This window comes from Protopterus annectens, chromosome 5.part0 (genome assembly GCF_019279795.1).
Source record: "Protopterus annectens isolate FY-2018-M chromosome 5.part0, PAN1.0, whole genome shotgun sequence".
Taxonomy (NCBI): domain Eukaryota; kingdom Metazoa; phylum Chordata; order Ceratodontiformes; family Protopteridae; genus Protopterus; species Protopterus annectens.
This window is the reverse complement of record NC_056735.1, coordinates 712,596,829-712,619,506: the sequence shown is the minus strand read 5'-3', so window position 1 is coordinate 712,619,506 and position 22,678 is coordinate 712,596,829. Positions and strand designations below refer to the sequence as shown.

Sequence of the window (22,678 nt, the reverse complement as noted above, 5' to 3'; positions counted from 1 at the left end):
TAATTCCAATGCCCTGGACCAGCTTGTTCTTACCCCCACTAGAGGTAGCAACATCCTTGACCTGGTCATTACTAACATGGGCGACCATTGCTCTACACCAATAGTCAGCTCTTCCCTAGTTAGATCCGACCACAAACTAATCACCTTGGAAATCCACATACCCCCCCCCCCCCATCAAAGGTATCCACCATGAAAAACTTCTCCAAGGCTAAACTTTGGGATCCTAAAAACAGAGGTGGCTAACTTCAAGGCACTCATGCAAATGGAGAAAGTTGCGTGACTGCAGAATCATACACAAATGCACTGTACGAACACATACACAAATGTATTGATCTCGCCATACCCAATAGAACCAAGACACACTCCTCCAAAAAAAGAAAGCCAATCTGGGGATCCCCTGCCATAAACAAACTCTACAACAGAAGGAGGAAACTGATGCGGAAAAAGATGAAGTCCCAGGACTGGAAAAACTCCCTTATTTGCCTCAACAAAAAGTTTAGATCCCTCATCAAATCCCCTAAAGCTAGGTATGAAAACAGAATTGCAGCAGATAATAAAGACAACCACAAGGCCTTCTATAGTTATGTAAAAAATCTCCACGGCAATACTCAGATTTGCTCTGAGCTACTGCACAATGGTACCTTTTATACTGAGCCAACAGATATTGCCAGTATACTGGCCAACAGATTCACTGCCAACTTTACCCCCTCTCCAAAGGACCAATCACAATACCAGTAGATTACCAGGCACCCAGTATTACTGCTGCACAGGTTAAAACAGCACTGTTCAAGGCCAAGAATACAGCTTCTATGGGACCTGACAATATCCTTGGTTGTGTTCTACATGAATTAGAGAGTGAACTGGCATCTCACCTGTGTGCTCTGTTCAATCACCGCCTCACTTCAGGCTTTGTCCCTGCTGAATGGCAGACTGCTACAGTTATCTCACTCCACAAAGGAGGAGTGACTACAGACCCTGGGAACTATTGCTCCATTAATCTGATGAGTCTGATATCCAAAGCTATGGAATGCATAATTATGGACATAATAAACAAGGATATAAGGAATCTACAAACTCTAGATCCCACACAGTTTGGTTTTCTGAAGGGTAGATCATGCCTGCTCAACTTGGTCAAAAGCTTTGAGTCAGTCACCAGAGCTGAGGATGAAGGCAAGGTGGTTCATACAGCCTACCTTGACCTGGCCAAGGCTTTTGATATCATTCCCCACTCAGAAATCATAGAAAAACTCCCTAAGCTTGGCATCAACCCCTATATCACTAGGTGGGTTGCAAACTGACTCACAGATCAAAGCTACAGTGTGAAATCAGCTGACTCCAAGTCAGACTGCCTATTATTCACGAGTGGAGTCTCACAGGGTTCGGTCCTGGGTCCTTTCCTGTTTGGTATCTACTTCTCTGAAGTCCAGGCCAACATGAAGGGACTCTGGCTGAGAAAGTTTGTAGATGATTGCAAGTTGGTAGCTATTACTAACTCCCCAAGTGATGTTGACATCCTATAGAATGGCCTCACTATGATCAATGACTGGTGTCAGAACCATGGCCTTAAGCTCAATGCCAAAAAATGTGTCATCATCCCCTTTGGGAAAAACCTGGCTCCCATGAATTACCACATTGATGGTAGTCCACTGAACACAGAAGATGTTATAAGAGATATGGGAACACAGGTTGACAGCAACCTCTCTTTTGATCACCACATTGCCACTGTTGTCAAAGTGCTTCTGTGTTGCACATCTCATTACTAAGGGTTTTGGATCCAGGAAGAAAGAGGTCATTGCCTCCCTCTACTCTTCCCTCATTAGGCCAATCATCGAGTACAATGCCCCATTTGGCATGTACCTCACTAGACACCTGAAACAACTGGAGAGGCAACAAAAGTACTTCATAAAGAGGATCCTAGGCCTTAAACACTTGTCCTATATGAACAGACTCAAAAAACTCCAACTATTTTCTGTCTCATATCACCTACTTAGAGCCGATCTCTGCTTGACTTACAAAGCTATATCTTACCCAGCTCTGTTAGAAATGCTACATCTAAAGAAATCTCCATCCCTCCACACGACACGCTCCAGAAATCTCAACCTCGTTACCACAATTAACAGAACATGCTGGAGGGACAGGTTCATAACCCAGAGACTGCCCATGCTATGGAACAGACTTCCCATGCATGTTAAGCAGAGCACTTCGCTGATCCTCTTCAAGAGAAATCTTGATGAGTGGATGGGAAAAGAAAATTCACCCTGGGGATAACACCAGTGGCTCTACTCAACAGAGCCACTATGAACTAAGGTCGGATGGCACTATGTCACGGTAATCCTATGGCTAGGCTTGTAAAGGCCCCAGAGCCATTAGCCTAGTGCACACCTATGAACCTATGAACCTATAAGAGTTCACTGATAAATAAACAGGCGCAATGAAGAACCTTTAGAATAATATGTTTTATTCAGTTGTGGGAGACTGTAACAGAAAATATGAGAGTTGTATACTACAGAATTAAAACAAAGATAGAGAAAAAATCCACAGTTACAGGAAAAAAAATAAATGTCAGGATCAACATTTAGCAGCAGTTCTCCTTTGTCTTTTAGGCAACTGTATAGATGCTGGAATCAGTATGAAGAATCTGCTGTACAAAGTTTTACTTTCCTGCAGAAAAAAAAACAAATAACAAAAATAAAAAGGAAATTCATTAGGTATCATAATGATACATAGTGGAAAATCTGAAAATAAAATGTCAATCTTGTTTTTCAATCTTTAGTCTAAGATGTGCACAATTTACTGTTCTACTGCACCACTAAGTTTTAGTGTTGCCACTTATCAGATTTTCCCTGACAGCCTGGAATTGAAGGAGCCTTGCATGTTATTCATTGTTTCATCTATTCTGAGTGCTGTGATACTTTTGAAAGATGTTTTGTGTTTTTATTTAAAGTTTCAACTGCATGTATAAGTTGTTGCAACCTCTTTTTAATTAGCAGGCCTAGAACTTGAGGAGCTGACTGGGGCTGGGGGGAGGGGTGTAATGCAGTGGTATTTTAATGGCTGCCCTATCCTTGGGGAAGAAGATGGGGCAAAACCAAGGATGGCACCATGGTGGTGATATTGGAGTAGGCAGGCATCCCTTGCTTACAAAATACCATGGCATACACTGTTAGATGCTCTAAACCATAATGGCCATAAATGAATTCACATCCGGCACTGAGGGGGAAAACTGGGTAGGACATTTAAATTAAATATTCCTATGATCATGAGTATGACACTGTCCTGGGCTACCTTAATCTAGTAATGTTTAAGATAAAGTCGGGGGAGGGGTGTACGTCAGGAATGACTCATTCCATCTGAAATAGAGGAGAGGAACCAGTGTCAGCTGATGGTCTGCTTCATATAAGCCAAAAGTTAAAAAAAAAGTGAGCATTGGAGCTAGGCACCTTCGCTAAGTAAGAATCATGGTCAGATTCCAAAAGAGCAGGTTAGCGCTTCAGGAGCCATTCACTGAGATGGAAGCAATGTTTGGCCTTGGTGACGTGTCCCACCCCCCTCATATGGTAGTAGTTGCAGGTGGTGGAACACCTACTCTGCATTGCAAGAGAGTCACAATCATGCAGCATAATAAGCCAGGAATGTTGCGGCTCCTACCCAAAGTATGTGTTACTGCAGCCAACCACTTCCTTACCTGCCTGCACATACTGACAATTTAAAACATTCTGTGTAAAGGAACCTCATGTTATGGCATTCTATGAAAAATACTGAGCATGGAACAAGCGTAACTGAATGCTTATGTTGTAATAGTAACTGTAGGATTGCCAAAGAATGCTGCTGTATGGAACAATTTATTATACTGCATGATGTAGGGAAATAGGAAAGGGGGTTGATCTTTGTATAGTTATAGAAATGGGACTCTACAGAGAGATGTGTGAGAAAGCATTCAGGATGAAGAGTACAAGCAAAAAAAGGGGGATGTATAACACTAATGCTACCTATCTATAGGAAGCATCCCTGTATCATTGTAGCTTTAGTTAAATGACAGTTATTTTTGTCCATCACATTGACAGACAGCCTCCACAAAAACTGGGTTTCTAATGCATTTTGTATAAAAGTATGAACAGATATAATGGAATGTCGCAATTTAGTTAATTGTTGGGCTGGTATGTTGTACTGCTACAGGTTTATTTGTGTAATATACAGTCATGTCTCCTAAGTATGTGTGTGTGCATGGTGGAAAACAATATGCCTTCACTGCAACTGGAATATTTAAGTAAGGGGGGAGTGGGGGCCATATTTAGCTTCCCCCACTACAAAAAAAAAACTAACATTATTTTAATAGGATTATTTGTAGCTTGAATTAAATAGCATTTTTATATTTGAAAATGTAGTTTTGATTGCTTGGTTTTCTTATATTGGTAGTCAGCATAAAAAATATAAATTTAATAACATGGGTTATGTGAGAGTAAAAACCTCTGCAGCATATAAAACAAGGAAGAATAAGTTATCACAAGTACTAATACATTGCTATTAAACTCAATGGAACCTCTTATTCATTGTTTTAGTAATAAAAATTATGAGCTAGAAGAAGACATGCTTACATGCATCAATAACAACAACACATATACAACAATTTTCACAACTCTCTACATTAACACAAGCTTTTTGCAAAACAAGGCCACTGTACTGTGTCTCATAAGCCTAGTGTTGATCAGAATGAGTGACAGTATGAAGCTCTCAGACCATGTGTCCCAGGCTAGTATGAGCCTAGCACTGAACATTCTATCTTCACAAAAGCTGATGCCACTATATGATCAAAGACAACTGACATTAATATTTGGCTTAGCTTCTGGTGTCATTCAAAGGGGTACAATATTTGTCAGCATGGAAGGACATGGTCAATGGATGACATTTCTTTGCCAAGGATTGTCTGCACCTGTCTCTGCTGGGCTTCAAATATAGGCTAAAACATTGTTGTCCCTCATAGTACCTTTTTAGGCCATGCCAAAATTATAAACTTTCCAATTTAGAAAAATCAACCCAAGGAAATCTAAAAGTGTTGCTATTCAACGTTAGGAGCCTAAACAAGAAATTCCACTCCCTCCAAGCTCTCCTCATCTTGGAGAATGCAGACATCTGTGCAGTTACCAAGATGTGATTTAAAGATGTGGGGAGCACCCCTGCAATGAAGGAATACAATGCCTTCTACACATGTAGACCAGCTATTGCACAGGCATGGATTACAGGTGAAGGTGTCTCAGTCTACATTAAAAACAAACATACCTCAAGTTTGGCAAAACAAGATGATGATTTTTATATTATATTATGAAAAGACTGAAATCGAGAATCTTCCTCTTCCTAAATTAGGAAAGAGGAAGAATTTTTGAGATCTGCAATTAGGAAATGGGCTAGGGGATGGGACTGGGACTAGAAGATATATAGTCAGGTTCAAGGCATGGGCATGGGCATATCCACATGAGGAGAGATTTTAGGTTAAAATTTGAATTGATTGAGGCGAGTAGTAAGTCTAAGGTTGTTTGGCAGGGAGTTCCACTGCTTGCCAATGGAGGAATTGGAGGAGGGCATCCCACCTTTTTTTTTTTGTTATTAGGAGGATCTCTGATGTTGTTTGATCGAGGAGACTTGTTGAGGTTAGTATATGGAGTCAGAATTCTGCACAGTGGGAGTTTCTATCAGGATAGTTGATTATTTTATAAGCAGTGAGTTGGCTAAGTTTGAGGAGATTTGGCAGTTCCAACCATCTACATTCCTAGTTTTTTTTTTGACTTTACTACTGTTTGGGTAATGTGTATGTGTAATTTGATATGATCAATAGTAACACCTAGCAGTTTGGTTGGTAGTGGTGACAGTATGAGGGTCCCCCCCATTGGATTTTAATATGGAAGGTTATGTTGTTAGTGTTTGGGAGTTCTTTACCTAGAGGTATCTAGGTGATATATGTTGAAGATGATTGGTAGTAGGCTATTTCAATAGAGAATTAATAAAGAAGGTTTGGCAGAAAAGGATGGATTGGTAAAATTGGTTTTTGGTTTTTTTAGGAGGGTGCAGGAAGGAGGAAGAGACTGGCTTTAGGAAGAAGGGTAGGGGTGTCAAGGTGCAGTTTCGCAGCAGGTGGGAAGTGGAGGTTGTTCTGGTGTTTTGCTGGAGGTTATTGTTTTTTTTTTTTGTGTGCTTGGTGGCAGTTTGTTTTAGTTCTAGTTGTTGAAATTATGGTCGTCTTGGGGGGTTTTGTGGCTCTCCATTTATCAGGCTTGGTCACGGAGTTTGATTTTGGATTTAGTATCACTAGTTAAATAAGGTTGGGCTAGGAGATCTGTTTCAGGGTTGTAGGTTGTACTTAGTTCTTAAGGATGTTAAGGGTATTTTTTAAACATAATAGCTATTCCTCCACCTTTTTTTTTTTGGACAGCGATTTAAACTGAGTATATACACCCGGGAGGGATCTCTTCATCTTAGTAGTGGGGTTACATTTTGTTTGATGTTTTATAGACTTCATCCTGACGGGGGACTGATATGCTATGATGGATTGAAGGTTGTGAATTTTTATTGTTAATGCTTCTTAGGTTTTAGGGGTGTAGGTTTAGAAGTATTTAGGATAGATTTTTATTATTATATTTAGGGGGTTAGATTTTGTGGGTGGTGGGGGGGTGTGGCTGGATCATGGCATCGTCGATGTTACAATTTTTTTTCAAAATGAAACTAAATTTTTTTGTAATTTAAATAGGATTTTGATTTTAGATTTGTATGTGGAAATTTTTAGGGTGTTGAAGTGTGGGGTGGACTATTTTGGGATACATTTTGTTGTGGTGGTAGATTGAGGATTTGGAATATAATGACGATGAGATTGTATTGGAGTTGGTGTGGCACTTAGGGATATAACTCACACACAGAGGAGTTACTAGTGCTGGTATTTATAATAATACAATTTTCCAGGCTTTGTGTAACAGAACAGTATAATTCTCTCTATAATAATTCTTAATAATTTTGACCTTACCCTGAGTAGAAGAGTTTAGGCTGCAGGTTTAGTTTTAGTTGCTTAGGTCCAGATGGGCGCGATGTCAGGTCTTGGGAACCACAGGAAGCTAGGCAAGGGTGATGCGCTTGTGCTTCTAATGCCCAAATTACCATAGGTACAGTCCCACATCATATCCTTCCAAACTACAGATCACTCTCTATGACCCATGAAACCCATAACTCATAGACAAACCTATTGGTAACACCATTCCACTAAATACCATATTCATGGGGGACATTAAATGTGACTCTGTAAACTGGGAATCCTACACAAACTTGCAGGCCTAGACTTTCCTGTACTTTATAAACACAAAGACCATGGACCAGTTAATCTAAAACACCCACTAGGGGTGCAAACATACTGGATTTAGTTCCACAAATATGGGAGAATGCTGCATCTCCTGTGTAATGTCCTTTCAGGTAAGGTCAGACCATAAAGCTGTCTCCTTCAAGATAAAAAATAATGCTATGACCCAGATAAGCCTGTAACAGTTAGGAACTGCTTAAAGGTGAACTACCTATTATTAAACAATTACCTGACAAAAATTCAAATTCCTCTAAACCTGGAAAACACAGCTGTGTATGCAGAATTGTACACAGAAACCCTAGTCAGTCATGTTAATAAATGCTAGAAACAATTGTGTCTACCAGAAAAAGGCCCAGAACAAAGTAAAAAAACAACAAATCATTCTGATAGAATCCAAACATTAACAGATTATACAGCAAAAGGACAAAAGTCAGCTAATATTAGGAAGTGCAATGCCAGGGATAAAAAAGCTTTCTGATCAGGCTAAACAAACACCTAGGAGGATAAATTAACTCTCTCAAAGCCAATTTTGAGGTAGAGATAGCCTCTCTCAGGTCAAGGACAACTACAAGGATTTCTTTAGCTATGTCCAAAACCTCAAAGGCAGTACACAACAGTGTGCAAAAGTGATTGCTAATGTAGCCTCTTGTATGAAGCCAGGAGATACAGCAGATATGCTGCCAGACAAACTGAGCTCCAGTTTTACCGTCCCCTTGCTCCAGTCACCCTCCAAGTAATGCTATCAAGTATAACCCCCTCCAACTATCACTAGGGAGAAGGTCAATAACACTGCAATGATGAATCCTGATAATATCCCAGAATAACTCCTAAATTGCCTGAAACATAACCTATCCAGAAGTCTGGAGTCACAATTTTACCAGACATGCTTTGCACCGTGTGAAAAGAAGAGTGCAGTGGTCATCCATCTGTACAAGGGTGGTCCATCACAGACACTGGGAAAAACAGACCCATAAGTCAAATTAGCCTCATATGCAAGTCATGGAGTAGAATTATCATGGATATGATTAATAATGGCATAGAAAACCTTGAGAAACTGGCTCCAACCCAGTTTGTCTTTGTCAAAGGCAGATCATGCATGTTCATCCTGGTGGACTTCTTTGAAAAAATCGCCAACACAAAATGGTGCATACTGCCTACCTTGACCTGGTTAAGACATTGAATATAATACTCCACTCAGACATTCTAAACAAAATTATGGAATTAGGCATTAACCCCTATGCTACATGCTGGACAACTACCTGGCTTTCAGATAAGACTCAGAAAGTCTGGACAGGGAGGCCACCTCCACAAAGAGGCCAGTCACTAGCTGAGTCCCTCAGGGTTCTGTACTGGGTCTGCTCCTTTTTGGCATTTACTTTTCAGAAGCCATTGTCAAAGGCCTCTGGCTGACCAAGTTAGCAGATTACTGCAAACTAGGAACAATCATAGAATACTCCTAAGGCAATATCCTTCTGGAAGCACTAACACAGACAAATGACTGGTTCCAAAGCCACAGTTTAAAACTCAGTGCCAAGATATGCATAGCAGTACTGTTTGCAAATTCAGCCATCCTAGGAAACCACCTCATTGATAAAATGTCCCTAAGAGTTGACACAATGGTCAGGGATTTAGGGATGTATGTGGATAGCAACCTGGACTTTGACCAATCTGTATAAAAAGTAGTAAGGAAATCATTCTATGTTGCTCAACTTATAAGCAAGGGCATGGCATCTAGGTCCAAGGAGGTCACATTCCTCTATATCTGACCCTCATCAGACTCATCACTGAGTACTATTCCCTATTCAGTATGTACCTGATCAGGCACATGCAGCAATTGGAATGCTCAGAGAGGTTCCTCTCAAAAAGAATGCAGGATGCAAAGAAAGTATACTATGCAGATCATCTCAAAGCCCTATCTTTATACTCCATTTTGGACTTACTGTTGAGAAATGATCTGTGCCTGGCATGCAAGGCATCCTTGGATCCCACTCTGATGGACATTTTGTACATCTTTAAAACCAATAGCATCAGAACTACTTGTTCTATGGACTTAAACTTTGTTTGCAGCACAAAAAGGACATGCTGGAGGGACAGGTATATGTCTCAGAGAATTCCCCTCCTCTGGAACAGGCTTCCCATCCATGTGAATCAGAGTTCTTCCCTAACCTTATTTTAGCATAACATGGACCAATGGATGGGAAATTGGAATTTCGCCCCAGGTCTAGCACCTGTGTTTCTAATGGACACAGGCACTCTGGAAATCATACCCTGGCTTACATATTCCCCTTAAAATAACCTCTTAGGCTCAAAAAAAGATAAACTTGTGAGATTCATTTGGGATGTTTGGCTAGGCTTATAAATGTCCCACTGGTTATTAGCCCAGTAATATTCCTATGAACCTATGAACCTATACAGTGGGTAGCCTTACTTTGCATCTACTTTACCACTGTATGAGTTAGCAATGGTTCCTTCAAGAGGAGTTTACAAGAAGGCGCTCCCAACTTTGCAACATATTTTGCCTGTTTATACACCCCCCCCCCAACAAAGGTAACCACCATGAAAAACTTCTCCAAAGCTAACTTTGGGCTCCTAAAACCACAGGTGGCTAACTTCAGGGCACCCATGCAAATGGGGAATAGTTGCATGACTGCCAAATCTTACGCCAATGCACTGTACGAACACGTACACAAATGCATGGATCTCGCCATACCCAATATAACTAAGATGCTCTCCTCAAAAAAAGGAAGCTAATCTGGTGGTCCTCTGCCATAAACAAACTCTACAACAGAAGGAGGAAACTGATAAGGAATAAGGTGAAGTCCCAAGAATGGAAAAACTCCCTTATCAGCCTCAACAAAAGGTTGAGATTCCTCATCAAATCCTCTAAAGCTAGCTATGAAAACAGAATTGCAGCAGATAGTAAAGACAACCACAAGGCCTTCTATAGTTATATAAAGAATCTCAATGGCAATACCCAGATTTGCTCTGAGCTACTGCACAATGGTACCTCCTATACCGAGCCAACAGATATTCCCAATATACTGGCGGACAGATTCAGTGCTAACTTTACCCCCCCCCCACAAAGGACCAATCACAATATCAGTAGATTGCCAGGCACCCAGTATTACTGCTGCACAGGTTAAAACAGCACTGTCCAAGGCCAAGAATACAGCTTCTATGGGACCTGACAGTATCCCTGGCTGTGTTCTACATGAACTACAGAGTGAACTGGCACCTCACCTGTGTGCCTTATTCAATCACAGCCTCACCTCAGGCTTTGTCCCTACTGAATGGCACACTGCTACAGTCATCCCTCTTCACAAAGAAGGAGTGACTACAGACCCTGGGAACCATCGCCCCATTAGTTTGATGAGTCTGATATGCAAAGCTATGGAACGCATCATCATGGACCTAATAAACAAGGATATAGGGAATCTCCAAACTCTGGATCTTTCACAGTTTGGTTTTGTGAAGGGTAGATCATGCTTGCTCAACTTGGTCGACTTCTTTGAGTCAGTCACCAGAGCTGTGGATGAAAGTAAGGTGGTTCATACAGCCTACCTTGATCTGGCCAAAGCCTTTGATACCATTCCCTACTCAGGAATCATAGAAAAACATACTAAGCTTGGCATCAACCCCTATATCACTAGGTGGGTTGCAAACTGGCTTACAGATCGAACCTACAGTGTGAAAGTAGCTGACTCCAAGTCAGACTGCCAACCATTCATGAATGGAGTCCCACTGGGTTCAGTCCTGGGTCCTCTCCTGTTTGGTATCTACTTCTCTGAAGCCCAGGCCAACATGAAGAGACTCTGGCTGACAACGTTCGCAGATGATTGCAAGTTGGGAGCTATTATTAACTCCCCAAGTGATGTTGACATCATACTGAAAGGCCTCAATGAGACTAACGACTGGTGTCAGAACTATGGCCTTAAGCTCAATGCCAACAAATGTGTCTTCATCCCCTTTGGGAAAAACCCGGTTCCCTTGAATTGCCACATTGATGGTAGTCCACTGAACACAGAAGGAGTTATAAGAGATCTGGGAACACAGGTTGACAGCACCCTCTCTTTTGACCACCATGTTGCCACTGTGGTCAGAAAGTCCTTCTATGTGACACATCTCATTACTAAGGGTTTTGCATCCAGGAAGAAAGAGATCATTGTCTCCCTCTACTCTTTCCTCATTAGGCCGGTCATTGAGTACAATGCCCCATTTGGCATGCACCTCAATAGACACCTACAACAACTGGAGAGGGTGCAAAAGTACCTCACAAAGAGGATCCTAGGCCTTAAACACTTGTCCTATATGGACAGACTCAAAAAACTCCAACTATTCTCTGTCTCATATTGCCTACTTAGAGGCAATCTCTGCTTGACTTACAAAGCCATGTCTCACCCAGCTCTGTTAGAAATGCTACATCTAAAGAAATCCCAATCCCTCCACACCACACACTCCCGAGACCTCAACCTCATTGCCACAATTAACAGAACATGCTGGAGGGACAGGTTCATAACCCAGAGACAGCCCATGCTATGGAATAGACTTCCCATACATGTCAAGCAGAGCACCTCACTGGCCCTCTTCAAGAGAAATCTTAATGAGTGGATGGAAAATAGAAAATTCACTCCACAGATCACTCCAGTGGCTCTACTCGACAGAGGCACTATGAACTAAGGTTGAGTGGCACGATGCCAGGGTAATCCTATGGGCTAGGCTTGTAAAGGCTCCAGAGCCATTAGCCTAGTACACACCTATGAACCTATACTTGCCACTGATTCTTATGGACTTGAAAATATTGAACTGAATTTGCCCATTAAGACTCACTTACAGCCTCATTTACATACTCAGAGAAGGGGAATGCACAAGTCTTCTTTTATAACTGTGGTCCTCCAAACGCTGTGGCACACTCAAGGCAACAGTTTGCCCTGAACATAAATTATTTTGGAGTCTGGCCTTTAGTGATTCACAAAATGAGTTGAAAATGGAGTCCTTATGAATAATCATTTAGGATGAGATTCCATAAAAAATTATACCCTGGGGGAGTGTGTTACAACAGACATCACTGCTCCATAATTCCTCAAGCAATGTATGCTAACAGGGAGTCCCATGTCCAATTCCAACTAGTGCTGTGCATCTAACACTAAAATGTTTGGAATTTTTGCATTGGTATTGAACACCAGTTTAAACTACTAAACAGCATTGCCCACTCATGTGAATGGACTTTCACGATGTGGGCACTGCTGTACATGTTTGCTGGTACTGGTACAAAGGCATTACATAGTAGAAAGTCCATATAGCTACTGTACCAGTACCAACCTGCAGTATCAGAACCAGCATACTAGTGGAGCTATGTTGCAGACTGTGAGGGTTCAAATAGGCCAGCAGAGGATAGCAGGAATGCATGACCTTTGTTTTTCATGGGTCACCTCCTTCATACACTGGGGAATGACTCATATTAAAGCTTTAGACGACACTTGGACAATGCTTCAGTAGTAAAGTCTTATAGCATGTGAACACCATATTTTTGACCCATAATACTTCAGACATGAGATGGTTGGATTTACCTGCCATGCATGCAGCATTGCAACACATGCTGGTGTCAGTGTGGTGATGACTGACTTTTGACAACCTTGGCACTGTGTGACAAACTCAGAAGTGTTTGGTCTACACCAAGAATGGGTAATAAGATTCATTTATACAGCATGTTCCTGGTTTAGCACTGGGTGCTTCTGACATGACCTGTCCCACTTAACACTATGTAACACTAATCTGATATTCTTGGAATCTGGTTGTTATTATATTGGCATACTAGCCTATGCTGTAGGTGTCTTATTGTAGCCAGATTTGAAAGATAACTGAACTGGACCACAAAATATTTTTTTTAGCTTCAGTCTACTTACAGTGACAAAATCATCATCATCAACCTCTTTTTCCCCATTTTTTTATGTGGGGTTTGGGTGCCACATCAACTGTTGCTACCTTTCTTGACTCTGTGTCACTCTCCCAGGTCTTCATTTTCATATAGCCCAGCTGTCTCTTGGCTGGACATCTCTGTTTCCTCTTGCTCTCTTCCTGTCTCTCCTAAATATTCTTCACCACACATACAGTCCTGGCTTTAACTGAAAGCCAGTAATCTTCTACTTTCCTGTACATGTGACTGAACCATCATAATTTATTCTCCTTGACCTTCTCTACAAGTGAAGCTATTTTGGCTTTTCTGATATCCTCATTTCTATATTTCTTCACCTGTCCTACTGTGTGAATCCTATCACCTATCTGAGACACTTCATTGTCATCATCATCATCATCATCTCAAACTTCTGTAGTTGCTCCACCTTCATTATTCGGGTTTATGTGTCATAGAGAAGCACTGATTTGCACTACGCCTCTGTACACCATACTTTTCACCTTGATTGGCATACTTCTACCATGCAATATTATTGCAGAGAATAAAATAAAGTAGTATTACACAAACAGAGAGTTGATTATGTGTCCTGTAAATTTAAGAAATTAAGATATTTTAACACAATGCCTAGACTGAATGAATGTGCATGCAATTTTGTTTAGTACACAGAAGGAAGGTTATAAGTAACTTTACTGTATAATATTTTCATTACCATAGAGAGCTTGGATTCCATTGACATCATCCTGTGGCAGACGATAATTCTCTGTGTTTACATATCTGTAGATGGGGTACATTATTGCTTTAGGGTCATTGGAGTGGCTAAGCCCAAGGGCATGGCCAATTTCATGGACAGCAACAAGAAACAGGTTAATTCCTGAGAATGAAAGAACAAAAGATATGGAAGGCATAATCAATTTTAGATAGAATTCAACAAGTGGAGTGAAATAGAAGACTATATATGCACGATTACTTTAAAATATACCTTGTATAGACTGCACAGTATAACACTTTTCTGTAGCAAGCTATAGCAGTAATACAGTCTCTTGTACATTGTAACTTGAAAACATCATGCTAGTACAGAGCCATTTTAACTAATTACGTCTGAATGACGCCTCCAGGTGCATTTGCAGTTAACTTCTACTGAAGCCTCTTCGTGTCAGATATTGCGTGTTCATATTTGCATCAATAATTCCAAAACCATGCTATGTACAAGGTTTTAAAATAATTCATTTTAAAGCTTACACAATAGCAAACTCAACTGCATTAATATTTGACTTCTGTCTAGTGCAGGTACATAGATATTAACTGCTGTTTTTATGTTCGATTCTTGGCTGGAGTGCCTTTTGTGTGGAGTCTGCATGTCCTCCCCATGGTCGAGTGGCCTCTGAAAGACATGCGGGAATGGGCGTGCCTTTGCTGAAGGTTGGGCATCGGGCTGGCAACTTGGCACCATAAAAATCTAATGCCAGTCATTAGCGGACCAGAGTTCCGCTGTGGCGACCCCTAAAAAAAGCCGAAAAGACAAACAACAAAAATGCATATAGATATCATTTTCACATTTTTCTAAATATCTCAACAACCAAGTAACACCGACAGAACTCCTTAACCTCAGATGAACGATTTCAGCCAGATGAATAAAATGCTGCTGTCAACATGTATATAACTTGAGTGGTTGCTGAGATATTATAAGTTGTTTACAAAATATTACAAATGTAATAGATACTGCATTTACTGTGACTTATACAATTCGGTTTAAGACCTAGAACCTAAAAAATACTACCACTATAAAAATACTTTGTGATGAAGAGTTTGCCATTTATGCTTCTTTCATAACATCTGTGGTTCCAGAAATATGAACATTTGTTTGAAATGTGAGGCTGTAATTTAATTCTATCAAAAGGCTTAGGCTCCACCCATTGGAAGTTACAGTGCAAACTTCCTGACCTCCATTGGAGTGAATGGATTCAGAGTCTGGGGTCAGCAGCAGAATTAACAAAAATCAAAAACTCTAAGCAGAATTAAATGAGCCATGGTGCTGCAGAGAATGAATGATTTCAGAGGCCTTTGCAGCATTAAGAGTATCAAATGCCTTTTGATGTGCCTGATCTAAGCTGTGTCTGCATAACATAACACTAAATAAAAGACACACAAGACCAGGTAGAGGGTTTGTGTTGTTTACTTCCACTCAAACTGTACAGAAATGTATGGTCCAGCTGGATGTACATACAAATATAATAGGTAATCATGCCCCTCCCCATACACGCACATGTACTTCTCATTTTATTTGAGTTTCAGAGGGGCTTATTAGGCAGTGGCACTCAAAATAACTTTATAACAACAGCTTCTAAACATGTATGTGGTTTTATACTGTTTGAAGTAAGCAGTTTTCGATTTAAACTACAATTTCTTTGTCATGATAGATATGCTTATATAAGTATTTATTTAGTTATTTATGCATATATGTATATACATATGCCTTTATTTATGTAATCATGTATGTATGTATGTATGTGTCTATTTATTTATTTGTTAACATGGAGAGAGCACTGATTCATCAAAACCTATTTCAGTCTCAGCCCAAAAGGCTTACCATACAGAAGACAGTAATAAATAATTACAGATGACATTGTATATAATGGGTCTATATCACGTTGTCGAATTGAGAAAATAGTGACCGGCTAAAATATCAAAAACGCCGTTTGTCAAAGTCCTTCTTGTGGGGGGCCCTCAGTAATTATATATACCAACTCCAAGATCACACTACATTGAGAAAAGGAAAAATATTCCAATCCTCACTATACCACGACCCCACAAAACACATTTTGATGAATGGCATTTTCGATATTGTAGCCGTTTGCTATTTTCCTGATTTGACAATGTGATATAGACCCATATATTTCATATACACATGTTATTTACTGATATATTTGTAGAAATACAGCCATTAGAAACAAATCTATCCCTGACTAAGCATGACAAGAAATAATTGCAATATTTGCAATAAATTTTATGAATAGAATCATGAATCTGTGTTTCTACAAATTAGTAGGTTAAACAACCCTGGCATTATTCTCATTAAAATACGTTTATACGTATTATACATATAATAAAAGCAAGTAATGTATTTCTGTTCATAAATAGCACTTTTTAACATTCTCCTGAATTAGTATCATCAGATATTTAGTCTCAATATTTTTGATACTTTAATAATATTTAAATGCATTATTTTGAAACAGCATTAGTATATTTTGAGCCCAGTTTACTATATTTGCCTTCACCAGCTGAAAGCGACTAAAGGCATTTCTTCAGTTCGGGACAAAACCTTATCAGTTCATCCAAAATTCATATGATACTTGTTAATGTGACATCTCTAAGCTAGGCCAATGGCCCATCTGATCCACCTGACAAAGCATTAGCCTTTAATAGACTCCCTTTAAGTTCTCAGTGATAATATTATAACAGTTACATTATATTAATGTAACTATGATATTATTATAACAGTTACATTATATGAATGTAGTTTTTACTGACCATTCTAGACAATAGAAAACAGTATGGAGAAATTAAGCATTTGTTTGAAAATTACTCTGGTGCCTCCACTGAGGTTGTCACTCATCTGGTATCCCTCAGATAGTCATCCTGATCATTCATCTGTCTGGGACATCCTGTTCATCAATCCATTTTTAGATGTAAGAATGGTCTGTACCATCCATTTGTCTGTGGAAATCTTGTTCTTTAATCCATCCTGTACATTGGCATGGTAAACGTCATCCATGTTTCCACAGACACTTTGTTCTTTAATCTGTCTTGGACAGAGGACATATTCTGGCTCATCCATTCATTTATGTTGATGGTTGTTGTTATATTTCCAGCTATGGTAGGCAGGATGACCATCCATCCTTCTATGGTGGATTATATGATCAGCTGTACATCTAGAAGTCTTGGTTTGATCATTTATTTCTTAATTGGCATTAGTTTATTTGGTAGGTTTTGGCATAGTTCTTTTGGTCTTTAGTTTGCTTTGCAGAGATTTCACTGCTGTGCTAGTAACTGTATGCACTACAGAGATTTGAAAAATATGTAGATTTTACTAACAGAACATCGTTTTTGCCTTTTTAACCCTTTTCAGTATTTAGTATTTGTTACTATTTACCTGAATGTTCATTTCTAAATTGTCTGCTATACATCTAGAAACAGTTGTGGTAGGTTCTTCACAAAAATAAGCAATCATCTGCCAACTGGCTCCATTACTGAACATCAAAAGTTAATTTTTTTAGCAGCAATCATAGAGAAGGTTTGTGCACAGTCCTATGTCATCTAATTCACCAGTCTTGTTGCATTGCTTCCATGTAGTTGGGAACTGCTGAGAGACTTAATACCTTTGCTTTTAATAATGAAAACCATTTTCCAGATTGGAGAGACACATTAATTAGAAAGCATCTTTTTCTGAAGGGAAGGAAGCCATCATATGTGTCATGTGGAGAATTTGGCAACTGTAGGCCTCAATTAAAATTATCTTTCTATGGTCAGTCCACTGTGGGATAAGACCAGCACTGGTAGAGTTTTTAGTAGAATCTAGAACACAGGTTGCCGTTAAGAAAGAATTGAGTAATAACAATAAGAATCAATCAGAGGAGGTTAGAAAGGATTGGAAAGAGAGAATAGATAAGCAATTCACAAAGAAACATTGGAAGGATATATGTATGTCTCCCAAATATGCAACAAAGTTTAGAAGATTTAGGATCTTTGCTTGGAAGTGTTTACATGGGTATTTTTATACCCCAGGTAGACTCCAAAGAATTTTCCTCAGGTAGACAGCAAATGTTGGAGGTGTGATGGGGAGAAAAGAGATAACTGGAAACATATTTTCTGGGAGTGTAATGAGTTGGCAGAATTTAAAGATTCCCTCACGACTGCGCTGTCAGAGATACTGGCTGAGCAAATTGATGTACCTGAGTAAATTATTTTTTTGAGCTATGATACAGAATTAGAATTGCCTAGACTAGGGCTGTCTAATCTTAGGTAATATGAGGGCTACATTAAAGAAAAAAGATTTATCTGAGGGCCACATCCATAATAATAAATACAATGCATATATTGAAATTACCCGGAGAGTCCTACAGTGTTAGGTTTAGGAAGCACTTCAAAAATTTCATAAAAAAGAAAAGTCACAGTGCTTATAAAAGTTTTTTATTGAAAAAGTAAACAAGATGCAGTAATTTTTAAAGAAGAAATATCTTTCCCTTAAGGGCCAGTTTTCTAGCTGTAGTAAAATATTAAATATGCTGGCATTTAACCCTCATAATTCAGTTATTAGCAGTGTCAGTGTTTCCTTCTGCATGCTCACTCTTCTTCACAGCCTCTGGCTCAGTGCTTAAATTCTTCACAGGTCTGAACCACTGGAACTTGTTAGATTCAAATGTACAAAAAATTAGTCCTTTTTAGAAATTGAATGTCTGTCCTGGAGTGCTTATTACACCTCTGTTTAAAGTTATATCCAAATCTTGTCTGCATTTGTGACCAGCATATCTCTCAACCTCTTCACTTAAATGAGAGTTCTGAGGTAGTTCGGCTTCGTTTACTAAAGCAGCTATATCAATGTTGATGCTTGTAGTTGCCAATTGCAGTAAATTTGCAAGAGAATTACCTGTCAATGAACATCTGTACTTTGATTTAATGAATTTCATCATTGAAAAGGTGCTTTTACAAAGATATGTGCTTCCGAGCATTGAACACATCTTGAGTCCCAACTTCCTCATATTCAAGTACCTCTCTATTGGTAGTAATTTAAAAAAAATCTTCTCCTTTTTCACTTCTGTTAGTATAAAAAGGGTCTAATTAAATATCGCACAATTCCAGTTGAAGGTCAGATCTTACATTTTCAATGGTGACAGTCAGGGGTTGAGTAAAAATTGAAATATCATCTTCAATTTCCTTAAAATCACCAAAATGATTCTCAAAATCTTCAATGATCATGTCAATATACTTCACATGAGCTGAAAATATTTCATCAAAATTCTTCATTTCTTCAAAATGTTCTTTGCAATTCTTAAAAAAAGTAAAGATATTATTACCCAATGTTGATTTAAAAAGCTTCAGTTTACTTTTAAAGCCATTCAAATGACCATATAAGGTGGCAATAGTCTGTTTTTTGCCCTGCAGTTTTAAGTTCAGATAATTCAAATTGTTGGTCATAACTGTTATAAATTCAAGATCTGATAAATATATGGGACCTTGCATTAGATTTTCAAGTTCTGTTTTGTCAGACTTCACATCATTCTTAAGAAATATGGGTATTTCTTTCTGAATGGCAAAAAAAGCATTCCAGACAGTTTCCAGCATTCAACCAGCGAATATCAGAATGAAGGGGCAAATCACCATATGCAGCATCCATTTCACTCAAGAAATCTTGAAACTTACGATGACTCAGAAATCTATTACCTCCTTGTATAATATTAATTATTTTTACAGCTAATTTCATGACATTGACTTGACGTAGAAATTCTCCACAGAGTGCTTCTTGGTGAATTATGCAATGAATTGTAGGGCAGTTAATATTATTTTGTTTCAATAGTCCACAAAAGCCACTTCCAGTCCCTGTCATAGCTTTGGCCTCATCTGTTACGATGTAGGAACATTTATCAAATCCTCTGTAGTTCATAACAGACTTTTGAACTGCTTCAAAAATATCAGTACATTTAGTAGTCCCATATAAAGATATAAGACTGAGGAGTTTTTCATTAACAGCAAAGTCCTCTTGAATAGCTCAAACAAAAATTAAAAGTTGGCTTACGTCTGCTTGATCAGTACTTTCACCCAGACACAATGACAAGTACTCACATTTTGCTATTATATCACACAGCTTTTTTGAAACATTGATCCATGTGTTGTACGTATCATGTGATGGTCTGTTGAGATAATGCCACTGTTTCGAACTTCTCAGCTAATTTTGGCTCATTAAATTGTTTTGCGATTTCAGTTGTACACTTCACTATCACATCATCACTAAAAGGCTTCTTTGCTTTCGCTAACTCCAATCCTACTTTGTACAAAGCGGCAAGGCTAGAATTTTTTTCAGTGCTAAGTTTTGCAAAAAAATTGGTTTGGTGCATCAATTTCTTCTTATATTATGCAATAAGGGTGCATCTTGATTCTCCACTATACATATCAAAGGTTTTACTGTGTAATGTACTGTAGTGTTGTTTCACATTATACTCTTTAGGCACTGACAAAACTTGCATGCAAACAAGACATTGAATTTTATTCCTGTTGTTTGTAATCAAATAGTTTGATTCCCATTGGCTTTGATACACTCGCTTTTCATCTTTAATTTTTCTTTTCCTGTTAGGCATTTTTGTCTCAGTATAAGTAATAATAACACACAACCTCAATATGCTGAACTCGAAGAAGCTGAACAAACCAACAACACTAATTGCGCTTGTTTCAGGATAAGTAATAATAAAACATAACTTCAATATGTTGAAGCTGAAGCAGCTGAACAAACCAACAACACTAATTGTGCGCTCAGAAACATGACCATAAGATTCACCCTGGATCATGTGCATTGGAACAAAACAGTGTACAAAACTTAACACAAACTTTTCATGCACTGCACATCTCTCTTCATTCTAACTCTATCACAGTGAGTATGCAAAATAATGCCATCTTAAATTCAACACTTTTCAGATACTAAAGCTGACAATAACAAGTAATAAGGCAAACTGCAAGTACAACTATGAACATCTTTAAAAAGCATAATCAGATATCGCCCCTCCAGAACTAGGTCAGCTAAGTTACTGTTAGGAAAATAAAGCACATTCTCCCAAACACAGCTGTCACCATCCCCACTATCCATACTACACTTCTAATCGGAAGCATTACCTTACTGTAGAAGTCTATGTCTCTAAGAAGCAGGAAGAATAAGGTCCAAGAAATTAATTGCTATCCCAGTTGTCCTTTATTGTTTTACAGGCCCCGTCCCTCCACTCCTCCCTCTCAGCCTTGGTACTTCTGAAAATAGTGCATGATGTCACTCTACCCCAGCAAAAGCCGCCAACCAGAATAATGCAGTTGTAAGGATGCCTGCATGCTTGCTTAACTTCATAGTTTAGTGCTGTATTTAAAATTAGGTGAAAAGCTGAAGAGAGTCATACCTCTTAGAGCAAGAAATTTGGACAAAGTCATATAACAAGGGGATAAATTCACAAAAAGAGGGGCAATTTTTCAATATTGCTCTTACAAATTCATAAGTTGGTAACATGTTTTGCATTAGCATGATGTTTCTGAAGAGCATGACATCTGAAACTCAAATATCTGTCATTATTTTCTGACGCCAGTCATCAATGATTTGCCAGAAAACACAAATGCTATGAGAAACAGACAAAAAATATGTGGTAAAAATCTGGACATTCTGCGAAAATCAAGACAGTTGAGGGGTATGAACAGAGTGTGTGTATGTGTGCGTGTGTGTGATTGTGTGTGTGATCGGAGAGAGAGTGAGTGAATGCAGGCATGACAGCTGAAGTGTGTGTGTGTGTGTGTGTGTGTGTGTGTGTGTGTGTGTGTGTGTGTGTGTGTGTGTGTGTGTGTGTGTGTGTCTGTGTGTGTGTGTGTGAGCGATCGGAGAAAGAGAGTGACTGAATGCAGGTATGACAGCTGAAGAGTGTGTGCTTGTGAGCGATCAGAGAGAGAAAGAGAGTGAGAGAATGCAGGCATGACAGCTGAAGAGTGTATGCGTGTGAGCGATCGGTAAGAGAGAGTGAGTGAATGCAGGCATGACAGCTGAAGAGTGTGTGTGTGTGTGTGTGTGTGTGTGTGTGTGTGTGTGTGTGTGTGTGTGTGTGTGTGTGTGTGTGTGTTTTGTGCGCACACGCGGGATCGGAGAGAAACAGTGAGCAAATGCAGGCATGACAGCTGAAGAGTGTGTGTGTGAGTGATCAGAGAGAGATAGCGAGAGAGAGAGTGACTGAATGCATATATGAATGCTAAAGAGTGTGTGTATGTGTGTGTGTGTGTGTGTGTGTGTGTGTGTGTGTGTGTGTGTGTGTGTGTGTGTGTGTGTGTGTAAGCGTTTGTGCTTGTCACCATTCAACAGTTCAGGGCCATGTTTTGGTCAGCCTTGGCGCCTAGATATGGTAAGGCCTTGCTGAGTCTAATTATGCTGGCTGCCAAAAAAGCAATAACTAGGAAAATGGAAATCAAAGTCTAAAGCAATGTTACTAGAAGTTGTGAAGATAGTAACAGAGATAAAACAACTGGAACTGGGATCCTTAGAAAAGGGTAGGATCAAATTACATAGGAAAAATGGGAATTGTGGGATCAATACATGCAGAGGAGGGACAAGGTTTAAAAGAGGCAGGATGTGAATGAGCTACGTAATGTTTGACAAAGACTGAACATATAAGTGATGTATAAAGTTTGTAGCTATGGTAGTG

At 39.3% G+C, this 22,678-nt stretch overlaps 1 protein-coding gene across 2 annotated transcripts in view; it reads right to left on the bottom strand.

Annotated features, from left to right (window-relative positions):
• Nucleotides 1-2,437: 2,437 nt before the first annotated feature.
• The window catches only part of LOC122802774 (matrix metalloproteinase-20-like), a 103,919-nt gene continuing 83,678 nt past the window's right edge, over nt 2,438-22,678 (bottom strand). For both annotated transcript variants that reach the window (XM_044072560.1, XM_044072561.1), the window contains exons 5-6: nt 13,957-14,118; nt 2,438-2,661 (exon numbers count right to left, since the gene is read on the bottom strand). In XM_044072560.1, coding sequence (XP_043928495.1) covers nt 2,654-2,661; nt 13,957-14,118 — 170 coding nt within the window. In that variant the 3' untranslated portion in view covers nt 2,438-2,653. The remainder of the gene's footprint in view (nt 2,662-13,956; nt 14,119-22,678) is intronic.